The sequence below is a fragment of the Cupressus sempervirens genome, chromosome 5 (genome assembly GCF_028749045.1).
Source record: "Cupressus sempervirens isolate cs-2001-9-10 chromosome 5, ASM2874904v1, whole genome shotgun sequence".
NCBI lineage: Eukaryota > Viridiplantae > Streptophyta > Pinopsida > Cupressales > Cupressaceae > Cupressus > Cupressus sempervirens.
In genome coordinates this window covers 1042695176-1042715773 of record NC_143122.1, presented here as the reverse complement: position 1 = coordinate 1042715773, position 20598 = coordinate 1042695176, and the positions used below count along the sequence as shown (strand labels likewise).

The 20598-nt window shown below is 37.8% G+C and overlaps 1 protein-coding gene across 1 annotated transcript in view; it reads left to right on the top strand.

Annotated features, from left to right (window-relative positions):
• The window catches only part of LOC149559504 (centromere protein O), a 182057-nt gene extending 168249 nt beyond the window's left edge, over positions 1-13808 (top strand). The window contains exons 12-13 of the mRNA XM_089833413.1: positions 13043-13242; positions 13337-13808. Coding sequence (XP_089689539.1) covers positions 13043-13242; positions 13337-13431 — 295 coding nt within the window. The 3' untranslated portion in view covers positions 13432-13808. The remainder of the gene's footprint in view (positions 1-13042; positions 13243-13336) is intronic.
• Positions 13809-20598: the final 6790 nt, after the last annotated feature.

The window sequence follows — 20598 nt, the reverse complement described above, 5'->3', positions numbered from 1 at the left end:
GAACCCACTGTCCAAACAGCTTTAGGATCAGATCAACGAGCTCACTATCCAATTGACCTCGATACTATTCCTTTCAGAATAATAGATGTGTAATAGGTTTTTACTTGATTCTCTGTCCAGTACGTCGGACTCCTTCACCTTCAGATCATGCAATCAGATTTGGAACTTTGTGATCAGTAACAGTAACCCTTAAGGTCCATAACACGCATTAGTATGTCACTCTGCTCTGCTGCTTAGTAATTCGCAAGTCTTCTTCGCTTCCATATCTAAAATACGGAAAACATCTTTCCTTTATACCACAATTAATAAATCCTTGATTCAGCCTCATACTTCATTATCATACGTTAATTAAATGAAATACACATTTAATTAATGTTGTTGGCTCATAGTTATACACAAACTTTTACATGTGTGCCTTCCATACATGCACACTCTCTGACGTCATCCACGATCAGTAAACTATCTCCATTTCACTATGCAACCCTTCACTCAAATTGTAACGAGTTGTAGCAATCATGCAATAGGAACTACTTTCCTGATACTCTGTTTCTAAATGGTTCTTTGTAAATCAATCATATCTTCCATACACTGTTGATTCAGGTCCTGCGCACTTGCACATGTAGCAAATACACAATGCAATATGTGCTGGTAACTATGCATAAGTAGATAAGTAATATAATGTCCTTAATACAAAAATCACAGTCTGCTGCTCTGTCAGTCTTTTACAAACTTATTACTATGTTGTCATCAATGACAAACATAATTATAAATACATCATAACAATGTTTTGCAATGCTCCCCATAGCATCAACATTCATGCTAACAATCTTATCCTTTGTGACTTAATCCAATTGAGCCAAAAATGTCCCCCATTCCTTTGTCCAATCCTAACATTCCTTTGTCGACTTTGCTTGTTGTTGGTGAGTTGGGTAGTAATCTCCTTCCAAGATCTCTCTACAGCTACCCTATCCACTTTCGCATGTCTTTGAGGATAGTAAGTGTCCTTATACACTTCAATTGTCGTGTGTGATCCTCTCAATGTGGCTACTCGCTACCACCGAATCCTTCTCAATAGTCCGTTTCGCCATCATCTCTCACATCTCAATCATGGGATATCCTCGTGCCTCAAAGCATGGAGGCTGAGGGGCATCTAGTGTGCACACGACATAACCTTCCTCAACTCCTTTCTAGATTGTGCCTTGGATGCAATCCATTGGCCTCGCTCCACCACATTAGTAAGAGCATCAATATATGACAAATCTTCCACATCATCTGAATCTTATGGGTGCTCCTCTTTTGTAGGCACTACTACCTATTCTGGCTCCTCCACGACGGTCTGCATCATGGCCTCTACAATCTCTCTTGAAGGACATCCTTCGGCTACACCGTCTGTCACAATTGCCTTCTCCTCTCCTTCTTCCGTATCACCCAACTTCGGTACGACTACCTCTCCTAGTGCGACATTGTCCATTGCCATTGCCTGAGGAACCCTCCCTCATGGGAGACTAATAGAGGATTTGAATGTCATAGGTATGAGCTAGAACACTCGCCTTAGGTATTTGCTAGCATGGCTCATTTCCTGACTCAGCTTGATGGAATGCTCTAATCAAGGCAGGTAGTAGTGCATCATCAATGGTCACCATCACATCAGAGTCAATTTCTTTAAGTCAAACTTGAGGCTCATGCGGTGTGCTACCTTCTATCTTTTAGATCTCCATCTCCCCAACCTTTTGAGCCATATCTATAGATGCTCCTTCCACTGGAACTATGTCAATTGAAACTCTATCAGCTGGAACTATAGGCATCTCAGTCTCCCACTTCGGAACTACCACCAAGGCTTCCTCTCCTATAGTCTCAGTTGCCTTTGTGGGAATTGTCTTGGTTATCACCATTGTCTTCGTCTCGACTACCATGGAAACTCTCTTTGTTGTTATAGCTAGTGGTATTATAATCACTGGTGTCCGATTATGGCCAAATGTAGGAATGAGGAGTGTGTTCGTAGTAGACACGAAGTGTGCCAAAGGAGGTAACATAGAGGGTGCAAATAATGATCAAGGTTCTGGCACTGCCTCCATCTCATCCTCCTTAGGCTGGGTGAGGTCCTCCTCCGAGGCACTCTCACACTTTGTGGTATCCTTTCATTTACTAGCCGTGTGTCCATGCGTATCCATCTCCTGTTTGACCCTCTTTTGACTAGTCAGTTTTTGGCTGCCAGTGGTATCCAAATGCCTCCATCTCATAATGGGGGGCTCACCAGGTGCCAACGGTCCCCCTCTAATCTCCTTCGATAGCTTGTTGTTAGACATCTGTCTCACTATAGCATCAAGAAGCAATCCAATAGCATAATGCGGCATGTAAAATGTTTTATGCTAGAGTGTCATAAACTCATACATTTGCTTGAAATGCAGCCCAATCATAGATCCTGCTTGCCATCAAATTATTCATTAAGGTTACTTGTGGAAAAGAGATGTCGGAGACATGGTTGAAGCCTGTCAGCTGACTCTTCACCACATCCATGAGACACCTCCAATGTTCCTCACAGATAAATGTTTTCTTAATTCCTCTGTGGCGTGACGAGTTATGAAGAGATGCCTTTTTTCATTTGTAAGGTCCTCTCAACAAATCATGTTAATGTAAAAATCCTTCTTCTCCTACGACATCTTCTAAGGCTTTAACTCAATCTTATGTCCCTTTTCTAGGAGACCAAATACCCTATGAAACTCTACTATTGTGAAGGAGATCACTACCTTATGGTGTACATAAGTTACTGCGCTTCGTCTTGAAAATGTGCCAAATGATTCTATCATTTTTCTTAAGGAGTTCAAATACTTTGATGCAAAAAATTGACATTTGTATCACCCAGTGAATCTGAGCTCTCTGTAAGTGATCTTTGATCAACCAATTATTTGGAGTGTTGGGACAATCAAACCACCATTTCCTACAATCAAGGTCGTTCATAAAGAGCATGCAATTATACTGCGAGGGGGGGTGAATCAACATACTAACAAATTTGCCAATTCAAAACTTTTGTCAAACAATTAACTTGAAATGCTGAAGTGAACAATTATGCACATGAACTCAATGACACAATATTTTACGTGGAAACCCAATGCGGGATAAAACCACGACAAATAAATACTTTCCTATATAAACTATTATTTTACAATTTTTTGTAGGCTTTGACCTTGTAGAGGCTCCAACCTCTACATTTATAAGCACTGACTTTCTAGAAGCTACAACTCCCACACTTCGCAGGCATTGACCTATTGGAAGCACCAATTCCTCTACTTGTTTTCATGAGCACCAACCCACTGCACACAAACTGATTTTTCTGCCTTGCTGTTGATTCTTACTCAACTGATGATGGATACTTGTATTTCATGAATTCTTCTCCAAACTAATAATCATACCTTTTTTTATCTTTTCTTTAGATTGTCTTCAATAGAACAACAATCCTCCTTATTTTTCTTTTATTATACTAGCACATGTTTATAATGTATCAGATTTAATAAACCTGAATATATTCTGATATCTTTCTTACTCTATTGTTCTGCTCCGTATACTCTCCTTTCTCCCACCTTTTTAAATATTCTGTTCACAATTCTCTCACACTTTTTTGCAAATAAAAAACTCTTATTATAACCTTCTCATTTGAGAGTGCAACTTTTCAAATTGAAAGTCATATCTTTTCAAGTAATTTTTGGCAAATCATTATTTTATTGACCTTTTTTAACCCTTAATTGTATAAATATTTTTGATGTATCTTCTCTCCGTAGACTTCATACACTCGCATCCTTTGCCTTAAGATAATCGCATGCTTTTGTAAATTAATTACTCTTCATCCAAACTTTTAATTTAAATATCAACTTTCATATTGCTGCCTCTGTATGGACATACTTTAGAACATTATTTTAATTGTTTATTGATTTGGTGAGCATATCTCCTTGATTGTTTCTTATGTGCCAACCAATACAGATCTATTGCTTGATATTATGAATTTTTCTTATGATACATCAAATTATTAATTCAACCTTTCAGAGATACTTCGGATTCGAACAATGATTTTGACAGCTGCCATCAAGCACAAAGGAATTTATATTTATTTTTACTAAACTGACATGTATTCTGCACTGCCATAAAATTCCAAACACTGCTGATCTCTATTGAGATACATTTAATCGTTGATTCCATTTTATATAGCGTTTTCATCAACATTAACCATCTTTGTCTGCGTATGCATTCGAATAGTTAGGACATGACTTGGAAAGACGTATCACTGGAAGATCCATTTTCTAAACTCCCAAAGGCAAATATGGCAGAAGTGATTCATTTTATTGTTCGAATTTAAGATTATTGGCTCCACAGTTATTGGTACCTTTGTATGAAATTGCACATAGTCAACTCATCTGTAAAATCTTCACAATAATCCATTATCGTCAGAGATTAGTTGCTGAGGTTTAACGTCATCGTTTTCTTGTAGATACTTCAAATTACACCTGTCAATATTGATGTTTATATTTATTGGGTCTTTTCATATGTATCTCAACACTGCTGTTGTGACATGATGGTTGTCTTATGATGAATTGGCAAATATTTCTTACCAAGTTCAAATCCTTCAAATGAATCAACTTCTTCAATATATTGCTTTTTGCTTCAACATGAATTCCTACATGTTAATTTGGGGGCACTTGGTTGACTCTCCTTTGCATATAATTTCTATTGATAAACTCTTTTTGTATTGTCTACTTCTGATTTGTATTGCGAACTCCATCAGTTTTAGATGATAATATCTTTGTTTATAATCTCTACTAAAGACTGCTGAAACATTATGGTGATTAGTTTGATCACACTTTAAATTCTGCTTACTCTAGACAATTGTATCCAAGGTTGCCATATAACTCTTTATGCTAAAATTGATTATTCTTTCATCATATTCTAATTTGACAAGCACACCTCGTTGCCCTGTATAGCTTTATTGTATCCAACTGCTTTTTCATTGCTGCATATTAAGTTTTCCATTTGATATAATTCTAAACCACAACTTTCGACTTGATCACTATTATAAACTTTCTCACTTCTTACAATACTAATAATCACTGATAATAAATTCTTCTCATACTGTTCTATCTATCTACGTGAACACAAAGTTCTCAACACTTGTTCACACATCAAAAACCTTTCTAGATATAACTCTCTCTTCTTGTACCTTTGGCATCAATGACAACTTCTTTCCAACTTTGACTTTCGTGACAATAATTCTATCAGTTCAGCCCTTTGAAAGTGATTGCTTGAGCAGTCACATGATCTTTTGAAGCATTTGTTGATGCCATCTTTATTCTTGGTCTCACCTTCTTCTTACTAGAACTAGTGCTTTATGCAATTCGTACTCCGGATGGCAATCTCTGTACATTCTTGTTCATTCTTGTATTCCTGTCACTGGAATCTTCTTTCAGACTCTTCCTCTAGTTTCGTTTTCCCATAGACTACATAGTAACCGTTTCTTGTTTTGGCCTTTGGAAAAACTGTTAGTGCTTGGTGACGTGTGGCAAACTGCGCCTATCTCATTCGTACTACGAAATGCTCTTCATAATGTCATACGGTCATAACTTTGCATCTATATTCCCACGCCCAATCCTTCTCGGTGGATAGTCTTCTATGGATGTTTATTCACCACGACGGCTTTGGTTTCCATAGCAAGATGAGTCTACACAGTATTGATTGTCACCTGGTATTGGGACTTCTGTCGTCGATAAATGTTGTGTAGCCGATAGGGTGTGTGTCAGGATGTATGTCGTCGGTATATGCCCAGGTTCTTGTTATGTAGCTGACATGTTGTATGTAGCTAACGGACCCCTTCGGGATGGTTCCTCGGGATGTATATATACACCCTCCGGGTAATCATTGTAATCATCAGAATCATCATAGCATAATGTAATGTCTTTGGCATATGCGAATAATACAAGGAGTTCTGCTGTTCTGTTCTATTGTCTATATGCATTAATTTCTTTACCCCAGTACGGTAAACATTTGACGCCATTGCCCCATGAACCTGGAAGGAGGGAGGAATGAAGATTAATGCCAAATCAACCTAACAAGGATTGAAATAAGATAAAGGGTTTTGGAGATTTAATTTGCTGATTGGAGCCATACCACAATTGAAAGTTTAATTGGTTTATTGGTGCTGTACGGATTTGGTAGCTGATTGGAAATTGTTTTGAGCCGTACGGATTTCAGGACCTAGCTTGGCGTCCAAATTTGGCTTGGTGTACGGATTATAGAAGAAGGTTTCCTTGTTTACTTTTGTGTTTTGCTGGCGTACAGCTTCCATACGGATCTAGAGGATTTGCAAGTTTGAGTCAAAACACTGTATGGCATTTTCAGATTGTTAAGTCTTCTAGTTGATACTGTACGGATTGTGGAGAGCTTTCAGAAGGGTTTAAAATATATACCAGTAGTATGACAATTGCAATTTTTTGGGCACTGTATGTTCAAAGCAGTCGGAAGAGAAGGGCAGAAGGAAGCAGTTAAAAGAGGAGGAGAAAAAAAAAAAAAAAAACGATGACAGATTGAAACAGTTCGGAATGAGTAATGCATGATGCCAAAGGGAAGGGTAGACATAAGTAGTTGCCAGAAAGAGTGTGGAATCGGAAGAAAATGACAGAAATAGTGTGTTCCATGCAATTTTGTGTGGGTTTTGGAGTGCTAATTTGGTCTTGGTGGTGAGGGAGTGCGCCCAGGGCGCTGCCCCTCAACCCCACTAGGGGCCCCTAGTCATTGCAGTTATCAGTCGTTGGAAGTCTGACCAGTTGATGAGACCTGGAGCTGCTGCAGGCATGGAGTGTCTGTGTACCAGTGGTGGAGAGAACAACAGAGCAAGCCTTTCGAGAGGGGTGATACGCTTTGAGGCACTTGGAGTAGGTGTTGGACGTGAAGCTGTCTTGGTGGATGCATAGAGAGCTCGGGAGGAGTTGATCATCCAGTTGAAGGCAGTACGACACTTGACTTAGTGGACCCAGAGTTGGAAGCAAAGAAAGTGACACAGGTGGCTATCAAAGTTAGCTTGACTAAGGAGACAGTATTGTGGCTGTAGATGCAATGTGGGTTGGAGACTAGTTTGGTGCAGGCACGGAACGAATGTGAAAGTGATGTGACAGAAACAGATCCATCTTGTTGTAGTTAGTCAGTTAATGTATTCCCTTTTGTTAATGTGTCTCGGATATTTTGTAAAAGTCGTCCAGAGACAACTTTTTCTTTTAGGGGGAATGATGTCGATAAATGCTGTGTAGCCGATAGGGTGTGTGTTAGGATGTATGTTGTTGCTATATGCCCCTTCGAGAAAGTTCTTGTTATGTAGCTAACGAACCCCTTCAGGAAGGTTCCTCGAGATGTATATATACACCCTTCGGGTAATCATTGTAATCATCAAAATCATCATAGCATAATGTAATGTCTTTGGCATATGCGAATAATACAAGGAGTTTTGCTATTCTGTTCTATTGTCTATATGCATTAATTTCTTTACCCCAGTACGGTAAGCAACTTCCAACTGCCTATGGTGGTTTACTTTTCCATGTTTGGAAACTGCACAATCTCCTTGCACGTGGCTTATATGGTGGTCTCCTTTAGAGTGAGTTCTCATCAATTAAATTTTTGTTTCCCCGTTATTGCGCCTTCTCCACAAGAACTTCATATGGCATAGCTATTGTACGATCTTCCTTATACCTCGGCCTGACGCTCCTTATACTTGTCAAAACTTGGCTCCGTCATGTCGTACAATTGCCTTTGATAACCTTATGAAACTGTATATGAGTTGCATAATCTTATGAAGTCGTACGATGCTTTTGGAAGTTGTTCTTTTAATCGCATGGGACCATATGGTAATCTTATGGATGTCCTACGCTATATGCCATTCCCTTAGTGTTCATATGGTGACCTTTCATGACTTGCCTCCTATGATGTCATACAGTCATTTCCACGCCTTACTTTGCTAGATGCGTACGGTGACTTTATATCTTATTTCCCTTGTCTTGGTTATGTGGTCATACGGTGCCTTTAGAAGCTGTATGGCCTCTGGCTTCTCAAATTTTTATTTATTTATTATTGTTATTATATTATTATTTTTTCCAATTTGTACCTAAGTCTAAATTATCCATCCTTCTTAGGTCCTCATGCCTCTGATGGTAGATTTTGAAACTTCGAACTATTAATCAATCCACGATCTCACATCCATCGAGAGCCCACAATTTTGATCTGTTATCACCAACTCCCGTATTTTTTATGGTCCTAGCCATTTTACTTTGAACTTGGTTTAATCTCATTTCGGCAGTTGCACTTGAGCACTAACTGCCCCAGTTGAAACTTTGTCTGCTTAATATGTTTATTGTGCCATGCTTTACGGTGATTTTGTGCTACTTCCGTTGTCCATTGTGTCATTAGTCTTCGCTAATCCAACTTATTCATTTTATACAACCTTTCCCAAAGGCTTTCCACATCACCAAGTCTATTCTCAATTGCTATTCGGAGGTTGGGAATTATAAACTTTGCTAGTATTACTGCTTCTTGTCCAAATATTAATTGGAATGGTGTCTGTCTGGGTGTCACCTTATATGTTGTTTGGTAAGCCCATAATGCTGATGACAACTTCTCTGCATGACTCGTAGATTATGGATATAAGAATCTTATTTATTGCCTCCGCCTGCCCATTAGCTTGCGGATAGTACAGAGTCGAGAGGGGCTGAAAGATTTTAAGCTCGATTGTAAGCATTTAGATAACATGATTGATAACGTGACCCCCTTTATCACTAGTCAATTGAATAGGGATGCCATAATGGATAATGATCTGCTCGTATATAAATTTTGCCGTACTTATGGCCGAGTTGTTTGGTAATACCCTGTAATATCCTTAACAGGATATTTGCTAATTTTTCCCTTCAACAATGCACTTAGAAATAAAACCTTGCAGATGATTTTCAGCACATTCGAAAACCACTAGAAATTCCAATTAAATCACTTTTCTTAGATACAACATTTAGACTTGGATGTAAGCAAAAAATGGAGTACAATGCTATAATAGGACCAAAAGATTATTTAGATGAATATAACCCATTATTTCACAATAGCATCCAAGAAGCCAAACATAATACTATGAATTACAAACTAATAAGGTAAAAACCAGCAACTCTTATACTCCCTAAATTATGTTATTGTATTATACAACAACAATACAATAACCAACACTATGAATCCAATCCTAAATATAGATTAACAGTCAAATTGGAATACTAGAATAAGAACTTGTAAGCGCTATTGAAACACCTGAAATGATATTTCCCAGGACAATGGGTTTGCGTCCACTGCCTGCTAGCACGAGGGGCTACGTCCTCCAACTAGCTGAAAGCTGAAGCTTTCTGAGACTCACAAGAGAGGAAACATAACTGAATGATAAAATCAAGCATATCCAACAATGAGCCTCTCTCCCCTTTTAATACACAAACCAAGACTCTTCGGCTCCTCTCTGGTTTTCATCTTATTCCCTTGTGGCTCTTCAACTTCCCTAAGGCATTTCGTCTTGTTCCTCCTTAACCTTTTTGTCCTTTAATTAGCATTAAATCAACCTTTTTAATATTTTGAGCCTATGTCTCAGAGTGAATTTTAATATTATATAGAATAAGACTTCAATTTTTCTAATGTCCTGAAAGGGAACATTACAATTCTCCCTTCCTTAAGATTGCTTGTCCCCAAGCAATCAATACCAGGATCCCATACGAGTTTGTAGGCAGCCTTGTAGTCCAAACTAAAAACAATTCCAACCACACTGCGAAGCCAAATGACTCTCTGCAATCTATCTCTCAACCGGATCCCTGGATCCCATATAACTCTTCAAAGAAACGCTGGGCCTGTAAATTGATCAACATTGATTATCACTATAATCAACCTCAAACTGAATATGACCACAATAAAATCCTCATCCAACCATAGATGCAATTTGCCAACCCCTGGATCCCAAACTCTGTTATGCTACCTTGTTGCTATGATGATATATAAATGTATCCAAGGTCCATGTATAATCCAGAAGAATGTGAAGACCTGACTTAAGTGGATGATGTAAGAAATGAGCTGCTCAAAAGTTGAAAAGTGTTGGCATAAACTTGGAGAATTTTCCAATGCATAGGACCTCTGAATATGAAGAATGCTAAGAAACTACCTACAAACCTCACATAAATACTCCACCAATAACTATTGAGAGGCTGATGAAGAAAATTCACCCAACTCTTGAATGGGGTGAAATCAGAAAATATGTTGGGGCTGATCAATTGATAAACAACAGAAGTAGATTCATCATTCCCATGCTAAGAACCGGATTCACTGCTAGAATCTGAGCTAGGATCCCAAAGTCTGAAATCAAACTCTTCCTCTTCATGGCAAACAAGAGATGATCCCTTATTTAACACAAAAAGAGGATTGTCGGATGTCCAATCAGCAATAACTTTAAACAAGGGGTTGTCAACCAATTGAAAATGTTCTGAAGTTTTGCTGCTTAACTGTTTGGGGCAGTTATCCAAGTCATACATCTGCTAAATGCTCTCAAGTTCGTCAATGACTTCCTGGAAGAACTCTTGCCTCATTCTATTCTCATGTTCCCGAGAGTGATTCATAGTTCTAATCTGATTTTTTGCCTCCTGAAGCAAAAAGCAAGCATCATCTAATGCCTCATGAGTATCCTTAAACTCTCCTTTGAGCTCCAAAATTTTATTCCTTTCTTTATACAGCTGATCAACATGAATTTCAGCAACCTTAAGAATATATTCCCTGTTAGAAAGCAAATACAAATATTCTGATTTCATGGATTCAATAGCTGTTTTGACCACCTGCAGATTCACAACAAGCCAATCTCCTTTCCCTTCCCTTTGTGCCTTCCTGCAGATATCCTCAACCAACTTGTGAGTGCTGTCATAATGTACTAGAGACGCCACAATTCTATCTCCATTAACCTTCAACTGACTCCTTAAGGTTTGCATTTCATGATTGTTATTTCGAAGTGGTCCATCGTTTTATAGGGTCATCTCGGTACGTTCTTCTAGTTTTATGTCATGGCCATCAGAATTAAAAGTTTCACCATACCAAGAATCCAATTTGCAGCCACTCTCATCCGCTTGTTTGTCAATACTAACCTCCACATCAGTAACATAAAAACTTGTACCCTGGGTAACATCTTCCACGTGGTCGCTGGAAAGCTGTAAATCAATAGGAGTTGGCTGCTCTCCTTCTTCAAGAACCTCTATTCGATGCTCATGATCTGTTGGAAATTCCTCATACACATTTTTGCCTTGGCCCCTTGCAAGAAGATCCTGGACCAAATCCAAATACTTTCTTTTTTCCACCTCAGCCTTATTTTGTTGGTCTAGATGAAACTCCATGTAATCACTGAATGATAAATCATTGTGAATTTGGGGAGAAAGTCTTTGATACACTTTGTAAATGTTGAGTATTTCTGCCCTTATTTCATATTGATCATTAAAATTTGTACTCTCAAACTTACAATTCCTCTTATCCTTCCTTTCCATCTTTAGATCCTTGCACGTAATTGTCTTATCAGCAAACCCACATCTATTCGCAAAATCTCAAAAGAGAGCTGAATGTTCTTGTAAACTAGAAGTAATATTTACTACTTTAACATGCAGAGCATTCTCATTAGTTTCAGAATTCTAGTTCTTATGTGCAACTAAGTGAAACATGCACGTCTATGGTCAAATGGAAGTAACAAATACTTTATCATGAATTTCTGCAGAGCATCTAGGACTTTCCTTCATGCACTTTTCCATAGTGGTATCGAGTTTCCATCTATCTGCATGTGCTGATGAGGAGTGAATCCTTGTTGTTGGAGGTGACGATACTCCCATTGTCTTCCTTCAGGAATGACCTGACTGTCTCTATTAGTGCGAAGGGGCTATTCTTGCTTATCACTTCTGTTTCCATATGAATTCCCACCTCTTCGTATGTAGTGGACCCCTAGTCACACGTTTTACCAGCAGACCAACTTCCTACTAAACGTGGGTCTGCTGGAATAATGTATTAATCTGCATTCTCCCTTCTTAATCCTGGTGCAATCTCCCAAGAGATCCTGGGGCTATGTCCAGTCTCTCAAATCTTCTTAAGGGGTTTCATCCTTAAGAAAGCATAGTCACATTTAAGCAACCTTGTCATTTTTTTAACAATATTATATCTCATGCTGTCAATCCCAAGGAAGCCCGTTGTTTTTTATAACCTCGATATGAGGAGAAATAAAAACAACTAGGCAATGTGGGAAAAAAGCCGTTTTCGTCTTTTAGTCACTTAAGTTACTTTTGTTATAAAATGACTTTAAGTCATAAAGTAACTTTATAAATCCACTTTATAAAATAAAGTGACGTAACTATAGAAAAGCTCAACAACTTTAAATATTTTCCCAACGAAACCAAATTAACTCTTGTGACTGGCTGGCATCCTCAAGATTAATGCCGTTAGCCTATTTGGATGGAAAGATAGACCGACAAGGCGCCAGTAAGGCCTAGCGCGGAGAAGGGAACATTACAAATCCTTAAAAGCTGCATGATTGTTTTATTTGGTCTTTAATTTTGAACATCTTTTTGTTTATGCTAAATGCTAGACCTCTAAGTGCATATTCTTCCCTTTGAAGTCTGTTAAAATCTGAAATTATACAGTTAGATAAGCTTAGTGCATCCAAACATAAGTAAAAACTAATTCAAAATCTTTAGGGTGTATTTTTCAACATAAAAGAAATAAGTACATACATTGTGATAAAATGTTCTACAACAACAAAAACATAATTGTGTCCTTTTCTTTACACAAGCAAACTCAATACAAGAACAGATAGATAGTCTAACTAATGGCTACATAGTTTAATGAAATCAATAAGTTGCAAGATAGATAGTTCTAATTTCTATTTAATTGATAAAATGGAGGCATAATCAGTGTGCTTTTTAAAAAAAGGTTTTGAATTGGCACTTAGATTCTAACTCATTTTTCTCAACTTTCGGAACAGTAAAATAATTGTTGAGCTTAGCTATGAAGATGCAAATTCAGAATTGCCAACTAAAAGCAAAGTACAGGCTTGGCCTCTGCCCTCGAAAGCGATGGAAACATGTACTGGGAGACAAGGAAGTGGATCAGGATGGACTGGAATAACTTCATCTCCCCTTCCGTATGCGGAGGATGCTTTAAGGACAATAAGTTTACCTCGGGGTAAGTACTACAATCCCTAGCTTGTTCTTTCTGGATTTAGATGGATTTCTTCTTCCATTTCGTTTGTGAAACTCATTTTCCTTTATTTTCTCAGCATTCGCTGAGATTGTTCTGAATTTGCAAGGCACCCTCAGACACATTTTTCCATCATTGGGAATGCTTCCAGTTCATTCATCTGGAGCAGACTAACAAAGACACCTTTTGTTTTGACAATGCAACAATGTATTTTAACAAAGAGAACTGTTTAGGTAATTCCTGATGGAAAAAATATGCTCAGAATAGGAGAATAATCTATAATGACTCTTCTTGTTATGCTTATGTGCAGTTGTGTTTCTTATAATCTGATTCTTCTCACGATCCTCAGATCATTGCTTGTGAATAGCATGTAAAATTTGGACTAATATATTTGGAGAGAGTGCGAAACAGGGATTTAATTCTGTAATGTAAAATATGTGACCGGCAAGAATAATAGTGTTGAATTTATTGTTATCTAGATTCAATTTCTACAATTGTTACAGACATTGTATCATAAGTTCGTTATAATATCAAATCAGTTTTCCAATTCACTTTACTGGTTAATTTGTAAAATCTGTGCTAACCTACTGTGTGAAATCTAGGACCAGCGGATTTTTTTCATTATCACTAAACTGAATAAAGGAGCCTTCAAATTTTTGATGTATCAAATTTTTAACACATTTTGCTTGCTGCTAGAGAAAACATTTTCTGAACGCACTATAGTAAGCAAGCAAATTTACCCAACACTGCCAGTAGATGTCCAAATTATGGGAGGGCATCAGAATATAGATGGAAAGGATTTGAGTCAGCGTATGAAGTTAACTCCCAAAAGTCATTTACCAAGATATCCTTTCCTATAAAACAGCCACAAACATTGTAATAAAGTCAGTGAGGATTATTTGTGAATAATAGTAGGGAATGTGCTTTTCTTTTAATTTATGTATGTTGCATTTCTACTTGTTTTTGTTATGCCCAGCCAGTCTGGTGTAGTAGTCGAGCTTGAGGTTGTGGGTTACTCCCATGGTCTTAGGTTTGAGACAGCCCCAGGTTGGCCCATGTGCGCATGGTCCAAAGGGAATTAGTTTCATCTCACTTGTCCCAAAATGGGCTCCGGACAGTTAGCGGAGACACCCCCTTGGTTATAAAAAAGTAATAATAATAAACCAAAATATTAAAATTTGATAGCACAATATAATTAAGTTGATGGAGGGTACTCTTACTAACCCGAACACACAAAATACAATACATTTTTCTCCTTTTTTTGTAAGAATGAAATAATTGCAAGAAGAGAAACGCTTGTTTTCTATTATTTTCAATCAAATGACATTACAATTCTTAGAAAAATAGTATATACTACAATCACATGGGCATTTTCATTATAATAATCTTCAAGAAAGTGTCACAAACTACCCTACTCAAACTGAGCCCGAAAACCACCTTTGTCCCTATATGAAAATAACATGCTACAATTACATGGGCATTTTCATTACAATAATGTACAAGATGGAGTCATTGTAGGAGTTGATGAAATCCAATTCTGCAATCGCCAAGATCACCTGCATGCAAATAACTTATCGAAAGGAAATAAAAAATGAAGAGGCGGAGCTTGGAAAAATCCTAAACGGACATGAGAGAGAAAATATTGCAAAACAATGAAATTGTATTTACAATGAGAATGAGTTGAGAGATACAATGAGAGAGCTCGAATATAAAGGCCTCATGGAAGCTTGTAGGACAAGCTGGAAAGTAGTAGAAGATAAGGTTGACAACAAAGCATCCACCAAAAAGGTGGAACATGCTAGAAGGGAAACTCCTGTGTTGTCAACAACTCATCACTACATGCATTAAATACTAAATATTAAATAAATGCATAAACCTAAATAAGCTTAAGTAATAGAATAAATAATTAATAAATAATTAATTATTTATTCTAATACCCTCCCTTAAGTGCAATTTAAGGAAATGCCTTAAGCTCGCAAAACTAAGATGAAAATGTAGAATGGGTCCCGAGAACGAGGCCATGTTAGGTACCTATGTATAAAAGAAAATGCAACCTCTGTAAATGGGAAAAGAGAGAAAACCACGTGGGAAAAACACTTCTCCAAAAAGAGGTAAAAACCTAGTGAAGAATTGAAGAAGACTCCAACTAGGAGAATGTCCCCTAAAACAGGAACAAGGAGAGATCATGAAGAGCATCACTGAAGTATGAAGAAGTCGCAAAATCTGCCATCAGAAAGAAAACTGCTGATTTGAAGAACCTCCATGGAAGAAGGCATGAACTGAGCATGTCTATATGGTAGATGATCCATCTCACCGAAATGCATAGGTAGCCAACCACTGTAATCGCCTCGTATATAGGATCAACCATTGAATACATAGCTCACACTATCAAACCATTGAACCACGGATGCATTAGAACAACAACATAACCGCCTCTTAATGCAAACGGGGTGAAATGACAAACAACTGAGAAGGTGGGCCAAAATCCTCTACAGACAAAATCAAGAATGACGAGAGAGGAAGAGGTACAAAACACTTATAAAGACATGGTCACACTGACTTTGCATGAAGTTGATGTCGTGGAAGGGACACTCACTTGACAAAGGGAGAAGGCTTAAAACAATAAACTATCCCCTCATGGTGCTTTATAAAAATAGTGTAAGTACAACTGTCTCAAAACAACGTTCATGAACTCAAAATGCAAAAGTGACACTTTATCTAAGTGCGTATACATAAAAGTGCTTACAAATGATGTCTACAATGATCAAAAAAGGAAAAAAGCTGACACAAAAGATAGGACAGCCCAAAAGAAAAGAAGCCATGCTAGGAAAATAATTCTCGAACCTGAAATACCCAAGATATCCACCATAGAGCAAAAATGTCAAAAACATGATAGAAAGAGCATGGGCTAGAATCTAAGGAAAAAATCACATTTCTGAAAATGTGACAAAATCAGCTTTCCAAAAATATAACGTTTCCAAAAAATTGACATGGGACACAAAAGATATGCATGCCGAAGTAAAAAATAGAACTTCAAACTTCAACTGAAAAAATGGGCAACTAAACTGCATCAAAATTTAAAAATACCTACACCAATGTCTCTGTCTCGGAATTAGCTTTTTGGCGCTTCTTTCAGATTGGAAAAATACCTTCGTATGCTCAAGTCATGGCCAAAAAACTGAAGGTAGGTGAAAAAGGACCCTGGAGAGGTGCTGGAGGCCTGCTGATGTCAGCATTTCACAAGCTTAAAATTGATGGCTTGAAGGCCATCGTCGCAAAAAAATAAAGCCACGTGGCAAAGTGCAACGTGGCAGCCCTGCCACGTGTCAGTCACCCAAACACTGACTGTGCTCAAGTGTACTGCCACACGGGTAGGTGATTGGGCGAGTTGTTGACTGTTCAAACAACTGCTGACTGTGCACAAACCGGTGGATGCAGTAGTTGACTGGGCTATCCACGTGAGCAAGGAGTGTTGATTGGGTGCAGTAGTGGCGCCGAGCGGAGGCAGGGCGGAGGACTAGAGGCAAAGATTGGCTGAGGTTGCAGGTGCTGGAGGTGCCGCCTGTGGGAAGCTGAGGACGGGTGGCGACCGGGTCGCGGTGGCCTTGGAGCGGCGTTGTTGGCTGCAGCCACTGCGGGCTGCACGTGGGTGGTGCGGTGGTGGTCCCGCAATGGCGCGGTAGAGGTGACCCGCCTTTTATTATTATTTTAAAAAAATTTTCGCTCAAAAATTCGTACGATCCGTATGAGAAGCCCTAGAATGAAATTTTTTTGCCTCCTGGAGCCCTATAGCCAAAATCGAAAATTTTTATATAGATCCTAGCTGGAAAACGCCTTCTGAATTCAATGGCAGCATCCATTTGAGCCCAAAGTGCTCCGAAAAAACGCTCTTCCCCTGGATTGAAGAAAAATGCACAAACAAACTAGGGTTTGTGTCTCCAAATCATGACTTCAAAAAACCTTCAACGAAGTAGTAGCAGGGAGGCTCTGATACCATGTAGGAGTTGATGAAATCTGACTCCGCAGTCGCCAAGATCACCTGCATGCAAATAACCTATTGGAGGGAAACCAAGAAGGAAGAGGTGGAGCTTGAAAAAACCCTAAACGGACATGAGAGTGAAAATATTGCAAAACAATGAAATTGTATTTACAATGAGAATGAGTTAAGAGATACAATGAGAGAGCCCAAATATAAAGGCCTCATAGAAGCTTGTAGAACAAGCTGGAAAGTAGTAGAAGATAAGGTTGACAACCAAACATCCACAAAAAAGGTGGAACATGTTAGAAGGGAATAAACTCTCGTGTTGTCAACAACTCATCATTACATGCATTAAACACTAAATATTAAATAAATGCATTAATCTAAGAAATCTTAAGTAATAGAATAAATAATAAATAATTAATTAATTATTTACGCTAACAGTAACAAATTATCCTTTTGGAACTAAGCTTAAAAGCCACCTTCATCCATGTATATGTAGCACCAATAACCACCTTAGAATATTATAGAAAGTAAAAATTTCTCACTTTGGTGCCCAACGGTAGTGTTTTCTCTCTCTTTCTTTTGCATCAAAACTTGAGTCTTGATGGCACAATGCTTATGGAGTTATAACTTGTGAATCATGTATCCAGTTTCCTATTATGACCACTTTTAGAATATCCAAGGCCTTCAAAATTGAGTTCAAACTTTTTGTACCTCCTCGCTAAAATAGAAAATTCAATATCTTTCAAAACCAGACTTGATCTTGCCATGAAACTTTATTGACAAACTGATTTATCCAAATGAACATTTAGGAAAGCAATTGTAAATTTTGCAGTTAAGTGCGCTTGAGTTGGAGTAGTATTGGGATGGGTGACCTCCTGGTGCTTCACCTCTGTGAGCATCACGTAGATCCAATGAATGCTAAGTGTTCAATTTATTTTCATGAGAGATGGATTCATGTTTGAATAATTACTAATGATACATGGGTCAACGAGTTTGACTAAAAAATAACATAGTTAAATCTTGATAGCAATATCACAATTTGACTTGCTGTGAAAAACATCTCCTACTTATGAATTGATGAGCTTAAGGGGCTTTCTAATGAATGGTTCGTAAGGAACAACACTTGGTGAAGGTTTTGAAAATGGGGTTGCAAGCAAAGTGGGTGAACCATGGAGGAAACTTTGTAGTTAAAGTGCACTCAATCTAGAGTAGTACTAGGATGGGTGACCTCTTGGGAAGTCCCGATGCTTCACCTCTATGAGCATCACCTAGATCCAATGAGTGCTAAGTGTTCCATTTATTGTCATAAGAGACAGATTCATGTTTGAATCACTACTCATGATACATGGGTCAATGAGTTTGACTCAAAAATTATACAATTAAATCCTAATAGCAATCACATTCCAGAGGATTTATTTTTTATTTTTTTTGATCTAAGAATTTAATGGAAAGTTTTAGGAGTTTTTTTACACTAGAAACAAATAAGATTAATAGTCATTATAAAAATAGTTTTACTACCCACACTTAAAAAGTGTTGTCGTTGTATTAAGTTGTTTATTGTTTCGCATGGGCTAATAAATGATATTAAAAGTCGAGCTTATAATGCAAAGCTGTATTTTATATCTCCACTTGACTAAAAGGGGACTTGGGGATTATACTATGCCATTAACAAAGGAAGAATATTTTCTCTGATATTTGGCATATGCGGAGAAGCTTCCAAGTAGTTAAATTAATTTTTTTGCCTGACTTCAGAAAAATGAATTTTGCAGTGAAAAAATTAAGGAGCCCGGAGTAATATTATGGATGAATAATCATGAATGTAATTTTTTAATTGATGGAGAACTAAGTCATCTGGGAAAAGATTAAAACCAAATTATACAATATCGATAGATATTATATCGACATAGTTATTAGTTGTGGTTCAAAACTCTGAGCTTGGAATTTTTGTGGTAACATTATTTGGGCGCGGTAATAAACTTGGTGGAATATGGTGGAAAACACATGGATTGTTGACAAGCAGTGAGACATTTTTTCCAACACTCCTAGCTGGAAGTTGCGGTTGTCATTCCAATTGACAGATGCAATTAGAGGATTTGTTAGTTTGAAACTTCTGATGGTGAATAAAATTGATGGGCTTGATTGAAATTGAGCCTCTCTTTCACGCTACTTAAGTTTAGAGAATGTGGACGTCATAGTGTTTTGGGCGGTGATCATAATTTTCAAGAAACTTACCGAATGTCTAATTTCTGGGATTTGAGATTGTTGGGTGGACCCTTATTGAGTTTTTTTTTCAAGGAAGACATGACTTGATGAATGTTTGTCATTCTAGATGACACAATAGTTGGCTTATGTATTCAGTAGTAACGTATGTCTAGCCTCAACTTGTGTCTATGGAAGCATACACGATTACTTGAACCCAATCTAATTTGTCAAAAACAATTGAACTAGGAATTGCATTAATACAAGGGAACAAAGAGAATTATCAAGGGAATGTGGATGCTATGAGTTTCTACAAATTACCATGCTTGAAATACCTCACATCATCAGATTTAAGGAAAAGAAGAAGCACCCATGAACATTGAACAACATTAGTCACATTTCTGCCATCTAAAGATTTTATAAAAAAATGGATAATTCCTGTACGCTACACTTTTGCTATTGAGTCTCAACTGAAGAAGCTTCGTTCAACTACTGGGTGGTTTGAGGAATGTAATGTTCCTGATTTTTAATTAATTTGAGGCCCAAGTTATTAATGTTTGTATTTAGGGTTTCGATTGATTTAGTATATCTTAGACCCATTTATTTATTTGTTTTGTTCGTGTTGCCGTTGGCTATCTTTGTACACCTTCAAAAAGTTTCTTGACGGGTATTTAAGCACAGCTTGTAGGTAGTAGTAGGTATGTGATTTGGATTGTTTCTCTTGTACTGCGAATTCCAGTTGAGATTCTCTGTTCACCATTTTGGAAGTGAAAGATCTTCCCTATTTGGCTCTTTCGGTTTCGGTGGGATTCAACCCTTACCCTATTCCGTTTATGTATGTGTTACTCACTCGAATCAGACAAATCAAAGTAATATCTTCCACCAATCATTATTCGCATTCAAGTCTCTAGTGTTGTGTGGATTTCATTGATATTTTATGTGTTCGTTTCGGTTCCAACTACGTATTCCACATCCGTACAGCCTTCACCCCTTCAATCCGTGCTAAATCACATCATTTGCACTCCCGTACGACCTCTTCATCATACCATATGTATCCCTTGATGCTTTCGCATACATTCCACTCTCGACAACCACTGTACACCATCTTCAGTTTCTATACAACTAGCCTTGGTCACCATATGACCTGTAATCTCACA